At 37.7% G+C, this 10,198-nt stretch overlaps 1 protein-coding gene across 1 annotated transcript in view; it reads left to right on the top strand.

Moving 5' to 3' along the window:
* LOC139690027 (uncharacterized) overlaps positions 1-10,198 on the top strand; it is an 84,379-nt gene that overhangs the window by 39,825 nt on the left and 34,356 nt on the right. The window contains exon 3 of the mRNA XM_071587208.1: positions 7,102-7,192. Coding sequence (XP_071443309.1) covers positions 7,102-7,192 — 91 coding nt within the window. The remainder of the gene's footprint in view (positions 1-7,101; positions 7,193-10,198) is intronic.

Here is a 10,198-nt window from a genome sequence, read left to right as displayed (position 1 = left end):
TTTTCATTAATAGGCAATCATTGTTAACCTTTCCCTTTTTTGCTCATTACCTTCAACGACCCTTCATGAAATTTACCACGAGAGCGCACTCATCTAGCGCACCATATTGAGCAAAAGTTCATTATGCTCACCCACTAGGAACTTTTTGTTAGTTAATGAGGAGCAAAAATCATGCAAGGACGTAGGTGAGTGTGCGTCTCTTAGCAACAGTCACCTATAGTGTTACATCAAATCTAAATACTACTTATTGTAGATTGTCATCAACTTACAACACATTTCATAATATGAACATACGACTGTATAACTATCTGCCTACTCATTTGAAATCTGACGATATTCAGAGTTTCAAGAATAGGGTATATACCTGGTTACTTGCTCGCCCACTTTACTCATTGGATGAATTCTTTTTTCATTATCTTCATCGTATTTAAGAACTTATGTTGATATGTTAAATAATATTTATATTGACGACATTTAATATGGTTGTACCATTTTTCAAAATGAATAAAGTATTATTATTATGCAATGCTGATATCATTTGATGATGTAATAGATATTTCTATCTGCCTATCAGAGGAGAATATTGTTAATGATCCACCTTGGTTGGGAAGCCATCTGTGGATTCGAGAGATGCCATAACGTTATAATAATTTCAATATCCTACCAATTTTTACACCCCCCTGATTTAAGATGAAACTCTGGAAATATCCTTCCTTAATAAGCCTTTTACTACATCCAAAGAGTTTCATGCCACTCAGTAAACCAATCCTTTTCCCATTGGTTACTGAGAACTGAGGAATGAAGAGAATATCATATTCCAGATATTCTAGGATATCTCCATTAAAAATTCGGTGAAATATAGTCATATCTCCCTTTTACATAAGCTTGAAATTTGTGCAACACCTCATGTGGACATGTATCACTTCAAACTAAGGTTCATTATGTAGCCACGACAAATGATCGGATATATTACCCATCACTTTCAATGAGTAATCACCACTGCCAACTATAAGAAATTCTTTGAGGTGCTCACAGGCTACCAGCAAATTGCAAGGGCATTTATTCTGGGTAGAATGGTCCATGATGCATGCCTTAGGAATCTTCCATAATATGAGAGAATAAATTTGTTAGAGGTTTGAAGCAAACCTTTTTACCAAATATAGAATGAAGATGACGTCACCTTCCTTGATTTATTGGGAATAAGTCTTAATTCCTCTTCACTCCTAATGAAGAGGTAAATGGGACCCCCAAAACTACTGCACAATATTTTTTACTACTAACATCTCGTACTGAAAATTTTTGGGAGGATGATTAATCCCCTGTTTATATGCATTGTGTGTAGAGTAGCAGAAACTTCCTTCTTTCATAAAGGTTGGCTTTGGCATCATAGAATCACTACTGGGCAACCAATTCATGTGTCTTCATGAGGCCTTTTTGCAATAACATTTTTGTGCCATTTCCTATTTAGAAAGCATATGATCCCATTTAGCACCTTAAGATTGTAAAAACATTTTATATGTGAGATTTCAGAGGCAGTTGGATAATTTTTATTTACTACTTTTTAATTAATTAAGGCATTAGAGTTAGATGAGGGAATGCTTTGTAAAGATATTGTGTTCAAGAGAATGAAATACTTCAAGGGTCAGTATTTAGCATCCCACTTTTTGCTATTGCCATTTATGGCAATTTTCATCAGTCACGAGTGATGGATCTCCTTGCAGCTGGCATGGCCATTGCTTGCGAACAATTCAGTCATAATTATCTACAGTGTGGAGATAGCACATTTTACTATTATTAAGCTGGTAAAATGTGCACAAAAAACAGACTTTCGTTAACCTAAGAGAAAATGACTGGAGTGAACTTCAGTAGAGTGTGTAGAATACAAGGTATATCTGAGATTTGTAATTTTTAACTGGCTCAATTAGCAAGCTCAGATTTAAATTTTAAAGAGATATTTTAAACATTGTTGCATGCACTATACCATCATGATTCTTTGAAGAGCCAACCATATTCCTGCTTATATTTCCTAAGACCTTTGATTTTTATGGTTAGAGAAGGTAGCCATAGTAATATTGCCCTTCTAGGGATTTTTCCTAATGGGTACTTACAGCATTCTTTATGGGGAATTTCAACTCCAAATCACAATTATTTGTCCATGCCTTCAAAGCATTCATCTATGTAGCCAAATATTATCACTGTTTTAAGAGGCGCTGATCTTGGAATACTTACTCAAATAAATTAGATGGGAAATGATGAGATGCATTGTGGCTGACTACATTGTTACCACTAACTATGTTTTTGAAGAATTGGAAATTTTGCAGCAAATCATGATAGTTGGAAATTAAATTCAGCTAATGTCATAAGCACACGACACTCCCACTAATCTAAAATGTTTGAAGTAGTGGGTTAGGAAAGGAGAATAACATGAATAAATGGCTGAGTTCGAGGAGTAACTCATGACAGTGCCTATATTATATCTCATATGTTTTACAAAGAGGTATAACTCTCTAAACCAGTGCTGTGTTCAATCCCTAGGATATATGGATCAAATCATTCTCATTTGGTTGTACCACCACTTACACACTCTTCTGAAAACAAAATTTTCAGAGATTTAAAACTACTTAGAAATTATCCCCTCAATTAACCAAATCAGGTATGTATGAGATGGGTGGATAAAATCACCAGAATATTTACATTGAGAAAATGAATTTTTTTGCTACCTGATGGCCCAATATTTTTTTTGTAATTGTCATTGATCATAGAAGTATGAAGATGGAAATTTCATGGGGTAAAAATCATTTGCTTTAACTACCCTCCTTTTACACTGTGTATTTCTAGTGACTTTATAGCCTGAAATGTACACCTAAAAATTAGGCCATCCCAAAATACCCACATCCTAAATAAAAGAATTGAGGAAGATATCCTGAAATTTGCTTCAACAGAGTCTTCCATTAATTTTAATTAAAATGCATGAATTTTGCAATGTAAAAATTATTCTCTTTGACTGAGACTCAAACCTCGATCTTCAAACTTCCAGCTGAGTGTTAAACCAATTAAGCTAATGAAATAAACCCTTCCACTGTACATTTCTAGGGGTTTCAAGTTTAGGGTGTCAGCTTAAAGCTTTAGAGCCTCTAGAATTTCATGGTGTAAGAGGTCGACTTGCCTTAACCTGGACACTTCAATAGTTTAATTGGTCAGAAATCAAGGGATTCAGTTTTGAATAAATAAGATGTCAAGCATGGATCTGACCTTTTGTCTCTCTGAATTTGATGAAATGAAAAAGTAGAATTTGAAATGGAAAAAACCTAATGTTTATTGGTATGTCAATTACTATGCATAATGTATTACAAGTTTCTAAATTAATTGATGAAAACTAGGTATATTTATAAAACAGTTTCTGGCGTCACTTGGTGGAAAATCTTCATATTGAACTTGAAAATTAAACCACTTGGCCTTTCCACATAGAAAAAATTTTTATTTACTACCTAGGTTTCGTTATGGTATAACATCATCAGGTAAAAATACAAGTCAAACACAGTATATGTAGCTCTGGACGGAGGGGAAGAGGAGGGAGGGAGGAAAGCAAGGATTGGTTGAGGTAGGAAGTGGGGGCGGAGGAGGAGGATTGGTAATATTGATAAATTAGCAGGCTGGGAGAAGGAATTAATACAATGTTGAAAAAAGTTTTGCTTGGCGTCGGTTAGTTGGCAGAGGAGTGGGGAATGGGTAATGCGAACGGCACTGGGTAATTAGGTGATTAAGTAGCAGTCTTGGAGGGGTTACTACATTGTTGAAAAAGTTTTGCTCGGTGTCCGTTTAGTTGGCAGATGGGCGAGGAAAATACAATAATGAGGAACGTGAAGGGTGAAACCCTGCACTTTGAGAAGAAAGGTCACCGCCTCAATGCGCTGGAGCAATTAGAAATACTTCAGCACATGGATTACGGAGAAAATGTTTTGACCAACAAATTTCTTTACCTCTCTTTTCTTTATATAAATCTTATTATAACTTCATCTATATCCTAAATTAACATTTTCTCAATTAGCCACAAATACCAAACATTCTAATTTTATCCTTGCCAAGGTGGAGTAACAATATCTCTCCATTATTGTTCATTGTACGTTGTATTTACCTACATACGCCCAATGAGGCCAAGTTTCTTGAATGCGAATATACTTGTACATTACTCTGCGTGTTCTAATACGGTTATAGTTAAGGGTGTAACCCAGGTAGTTGACTCTTTCCAAGGTACTCAACGCTGGAATACTTCATCCGTCAAAAACAATGTAACTAAGGTCGTGCATGTTTTTACGGTTTAACATATTCTTCAATTTGTGTTTTTTATTAATGTATAGTTAAATTCCTATGTTAAGTTTTAAAATACATAAGTTATTATGCATGTATAAACTTCAAGTAAACATTTTTTTTAATTAATAAAAACATTTCAGTATCCTTTGTATGCCCTTAGAAGGATTTCATGCAGGTTTCCTGTGGCACAAGGATGATATTTCGGACGTAGTGTCTTTTTTGAGGGGTGTTCGAGAAACCCACCACTTTGGTAGTACTCGCATAGTTAGCCGGTGTTCAAGGATGAGGTTTAGACTTGAAATTTTTGGGGAAGCTCATCACCATTTCGCCATAATATTGGGCTTATTAATAAAATATTTTTGGGACCCCCATTCTTGAGCATAAGTGCTAGAAGGAAGGAAAATTGTAGCTCATGGTATTATATTAAAATAGTCCCGTTTTAAAAAAGGTTCCTGGCAGTTTGAACGAGCTGTGAAATAGTTTGCGTGGGCGGATGCCGTCATTGAAATGCAAACCTATAGAGTTTTATAACTTCTAACATATAATAAGCGAGCATCTTCCTTAAACGATGTTGATGAATAATGATGATGGGATATCCGCTTGTCCCTCTGCCATCGAGCCAACAGCGATAACATGATAAGATGATACCTGTATATGGGTATAGTTAGCTTTTTGTATGGAAGGTTGCATCATTTCTGCAGGGATATCGTCGCTCCAATCATGTTGCAGCCCACTCAACCGTTCTGGCATTTCATTCACATCTGAGGCCTCCAGGTGTTGAGTGGCTAGGACATTCAGGGACTGTAGGGCTTATTTATATTAAAGTGTAGTTCTGCGTGTTGATCAAATAGTGGGTCTCAAAAGTGTTCTTGGCCAAATAACTAAACTTCATATGCATCTGACGAAAAGGTTATTCGAAAGTGTCTTCAGAAAACTACTCCCATTTAATATTCAAACTACCGTGATGTCAAGAAAGCATTAGCTATAATATTAGTTACCTGCCAAAGTTATGAAAAATGAGTCGCTGAATATTATCACCCGCTCAATGTCCAGCCGAGTGCTTTAGTCAGTTAAGCTATCGAGGTATCCTCTTAAACTGAAATTTTTGTGACATCTCCCTCAGTTCCTAGGGATTTGTCTAAGGTAAAAACAGTCTAAGTGTTTAAAGTTGGCTTCAACCTCGTGGCCTGGGGGGGGGGGCTACGACTACGAATGCCTGTGACATTATATGTACTGTATTTCGACACAGAATCTTGTTTCTTTAAAGCTCCCAAAATTTCAGAGTTTAAGAGGACACCTTTAGAATCCCAGTCAAGGCGAATGATTTTTACATCCTGAAATTGCTGCATTGAAATGCTTATTAGCGGATGACTCCGTTAAAGATACTGTTGCGGCAGCTCCCACAGTTCTTGGAAGAGACGAAGAATTGTGGAACTTTGAGTCCACAGAGAAATTACTCTGTGGATCGGTGGCGCCACTGTTAATTTGGAAATCCCTTCTGCCGCATTGCATTGTGAAAGTAGCAAGAACCATAAGATATTAAAGTAGGCTCATTTAAAAATAAATTCCAGAAATGTACATTTTGAAATTCATGCTTGAGAATGAAACAATTTTGCCTTCATGAAGTCCACCTGCTTTATTTCCAGCAGAGCCAAAAGGAAACTATTATATGCCTTATAGTGTTATATTTTTATATGCCGATTGCCATTACATGATTCGAGATGTTATTTATCCTATAATTCCAATAGACAACAACTTAATCCACAATCAATTTTAAGACCCGAATTCACAGTGATTCAAATTCTTAAAGACTTTCAAGTAACCCTAGCCCATCCTCGCTCAATAAGGAAGAGAAAAAAGTTAATCACTGCTAATTAAAGGGTATATTGGGTATGAGTAGTGGTTATTAGGGATGCAACACAAATGAGTAACAATCTAGGATGTGGTCTAAAGCTCTGTTTGATTGTGAATAGACATGATTTTTACAAGTCTGTCACTATCAACATCTTTCTCTGAACTAAGCGTCAACTTTTACCAGGAAATATTGACGATTATTCGAAGGCAAGACTTTTAAAGAACAGTTGTGACATTTCTGTTGTACCTCCGTCTTGGAAAGTAGGACACTTTTAAAGATAATTATACACAAAGAAAAATTTATCAATTTATTATTTATTTTTAATCTTAACGCCTATGTATTCCATGTATCCCGCAGAATCATTGTGTCATCCGTTGCATTTTTCCACTTCTACCTTTTTCTATTCCCTCCGTTTCATGTTCTCTCGCCGTCTAGGCTTCGTCCCCTAATTGTTTGCCCCTTCCTGCACTTGCCCCAAGCAAGCTTCAGTGTGCGCCCTCACCTGACTCAGAATTTGAATGACTCAGAATGGTGACCTCGGTTGCCGGTGGGGATCTATTAGAATTTTCGTAAGACCTGCAATCGTCACCCGTGAATCCCTTAGAACAGGATGAACGAAACCAACTCGCCCCTGGCGAATAAATACTCCCACCGCATTGTACCCTCACCCGCGAGAAAAAATTGTGGAGTGGGGGAGAAGTAGGCCTTCATCGCCACCTCTCGCCTGTCGAGTGAAACATTCATTCATTCGGTTGATGTGATTCTAGGAAGACAGTGTGAGCAGGAGTAATTGAATGGTAGGTGCGTATCACATGTCTTCAACAAATCGAGACCTGGAAATTGTAATTCTGAACGTCTGGAGAAAATATTTTAGCGATGTGTAGGAGAGTTCAATTCTTATTCGATAAAATTTTTGCTCTTCTTCATTTTCACAGATTTTACTCGAAAGAGTCAAACATAACTTCACAAATGATTTGAATGATAAGTCCGGAGGAATGGTTTCAGAGGTGACTTCGTGGGAAACCGGTGAGTACGTTTTACTCTTTAATAACTGCACTACTTCATTATAAGTTATTATTAAAAATTTTGCCCGTGAATCCAATTAGAAACGGACTCCGCCTTAAATGTAGTTATCTTTCCCAAGTACTCAACCTAACATTTTCGCCTCGTCGACTCCTCTCACACCCCTCCCTCTCCAAAAGTGAACTGGTGGTTACTTGTTTCCCAAGTAGATCTTGTAATTGAGACTGTCGTAGTAGATTTATTCCTCGAGAGGCATCTATTCTACTATCCCCGACTACTTTGAAGCTGATTCACCAGCCGTTAAGATGGTTGACAAAATCAGTACGTGCACTTTAATATTTTATTTTTTTTTGGTTGGTATGGGTGAAGTTTGAATAATGTTAACAAGGTCTAATCAAATTTGAAGAACGCAGAAAGAGTTATCCAGACCATCACGTTTTAGGCTCTTCATTGTGACAAATTAGAAGTTGAATTTTTCTTTTATTTATCGAATGATAGAAAAATAAAATTGAATCGAAATGAACGGACACCTAGCCCAAATTCCGGATTTAGTTCCACCCCATGCCTTTGAAGACGCTCCCCTACTCGGTGTTGAGGAGTTTTGCGTGGGATTTCGTCTTCAAGCAGTTTTCCTCCAATTGTCCGCTGTCTCTTCCTTCCGTAATAAATGGTCTTTACCATTGAAGAACGCGATCGTTAATGACCTCTACATTATCGCGCTCGGATCGGCGTACTCACTCTTGTGTTATCAGCGCCATAAATAAGAATAGGTTAAGCAACTAAGGTGAGGGTAGTGTGTTGTACGAAGATATCGATGATGCGAAGAATTTGACGCCATATCACAGCTTTAAAGGGGGTAAATAGATGAAAGTAATTTCGCTCGCAATGCTCTCCTCTTCCCCTTCGTCCATTTAGGGCTTGGCAGAAGAAAGATGGAACTGGGAGGGGTGGAACTGCGATCGGGCATGAGCGAACCACATTCAGAGGCTGCGGTTTTGTGCAAAATTCTTAAGTTAAATGATTAAAGTCCCGCAAATCGTTTTGCAGCCTTGGTCGTGGCCTAGCCAATCGGTTGAAGCAAGCCGTCGACCCATCCCCAAAATTCCGACTGGGGGAAGAAATGGCAACCGCTACCGGCAAGGTACTCTAACCCCAGTCCAACGGGTCCCACTACACACTCGATGATGCCCATTTGAAACTCGACCGTGGCGTATCAGGCTGCGAGATCGAGACCCGGTCGCTTAAACGCTGTGACACTTGATTAAACCTGGATTATTCGGGTCTCCCACCGGGTCCACGTTCGTAGGTTTGCCGACGTTTCGATGGCCGAGTCGTCCATCGTCTTCAGGGCATATGGACGATGGACGACTCGGCCATCGAAACGTCGGCAAACCTACGAACGTGGACCCGGTGGGAGACCCGAATAATCTTGGAAAACATTATTACATTCGCCGGGAAAGTACCAGATCATTCTTCAGGGAAAGCATTGTGGGAAACATGACGACTTATAAATCGTCCCCTTAAATGAAGAGATATGCAAATGCCTGTGAGAACTATAAGACAATTTAGATTTTTATTGCAGCAAAGTAACAATTAAGTTCATCAATAAAAAGATGCAGCAAATTCATTTATTAATGCAAATGACTATTTAGGGAATCATCGATTTGTTTCCATTAATGTGAGGGGTATGGGTGATATCACAGCATTAATGACGTAACTGGTAGAGAGGAATACTAGTATGGAGTTTTAAAGGAAGTATTCTTTTGCTTTTTAGAATCCTAAAAGGCACTTGTCATAGTAAATTGGACAGAATTAATGAATGTATTTCAGAAGATACGAGTAGACTGAGTGGTTAGGCAACAAAGCCAAAGTCTGTTCAGACTACATAGGTATAGATAGTGGTTGGAGAGTAGAGATGGGTAGTGGGTAAAGGCAGATGCCCACTGTCACCCATCAACGTTCACTCGGAGGAAATGGTGAAAGAGGCTTGGTAAGAGCTAGCAGTATGAATTAAAGTAATGCTAAATTCATAAAATCAGATTTTTGGATGATCAAGCTTTATAGTGGGTCATCTTAAGGATTTATATTCCATACTGACCACTTTACAAAATCAATATGATATGCATGGGATGGAATCAGGGTAAATTAAAAGAAGCACATCAGGTTCATGAGAAATAGGAAGGCTAAATTAAACCCTAAAATTTAACGAGATGAACAACTAAAGGGAGAAGATTCCACCTATCTTAAAAGTTACTTGGACAGATAGAAGAAGATTCAAGCAAATTAAGAGAATTACACCAGGTAAAGAATCTTTTAAAAATAGGATTGAGAGGGTGATTGGCATTTTAAATAAAGATCTAAGCAAAAAATTGGTAAAAGCTTTGATTTAGAGTATATTTTTGAAATGAAGGTAACAGGCAGGATGAAGAGGAATAGGAACTTTGCAGTCTTACACACTGGAGAATAACGGTAGGAAGCAGCTGGGTGCAATTTGGAAAAGGCCAAGATTTTGTGTGGTAGACATGGATGATAGATGTAAATTAATAGGAAATCAGCCTCTGGGAAATACGGACAAAAATCATAAACATATAGATATGAAGCCCAGTGCTCCAAACCATGATTACTCCATAATCCTGGCCTTTCAAGAAAGGGAGCAGGCATTAACACAGCATGAAAATACCTTGAGATGGGTAGAAAGACCGACAAATCACAAATGGGATGGGGTTGATGAAAGTTGATGGAATATTGCAAAGGCAGAGGGAGTGGATGGAATAGGGCATTAAATAAAATAAATAAAAATTAAGCTGCTACTGATTAAGATAATCAAAGCAAATACAAAGCCAATACCATCACTCATGACCCAGCATCTTACCATACAAACAATGCATTGTCCAGCATCACACCTCATCCAAAATCATGCACCATTGAACATAACACATACAGTCTAACTTTGCATTGCCCACATTTCTTTCGAATAATTATCCCTTACAATGATTGTAAAGTTTATTA

Source organism: Hetaerina americana, unplaced genomic scaffold, assembly GCF_022747635.1.
Source record: "Hetaerina americana unplaced genomic scaffold, ioHetAmer1.1.p SCAF_3, whole genome shotgun sequence".
In the NCBI taxonomy this organism is placed as follows: domain Eukaryota; kingdom Metazoa; phylum Arthropoda; class Insecta; order Odonata; family Calopterygidae; genus Hetaerina; species Hetaerina americana.
The sequence above is the reverse complement of the archived record's forward strand: the minus strand, read 5'-3'. Positions and strand labels throughout refer to the sequence as shown.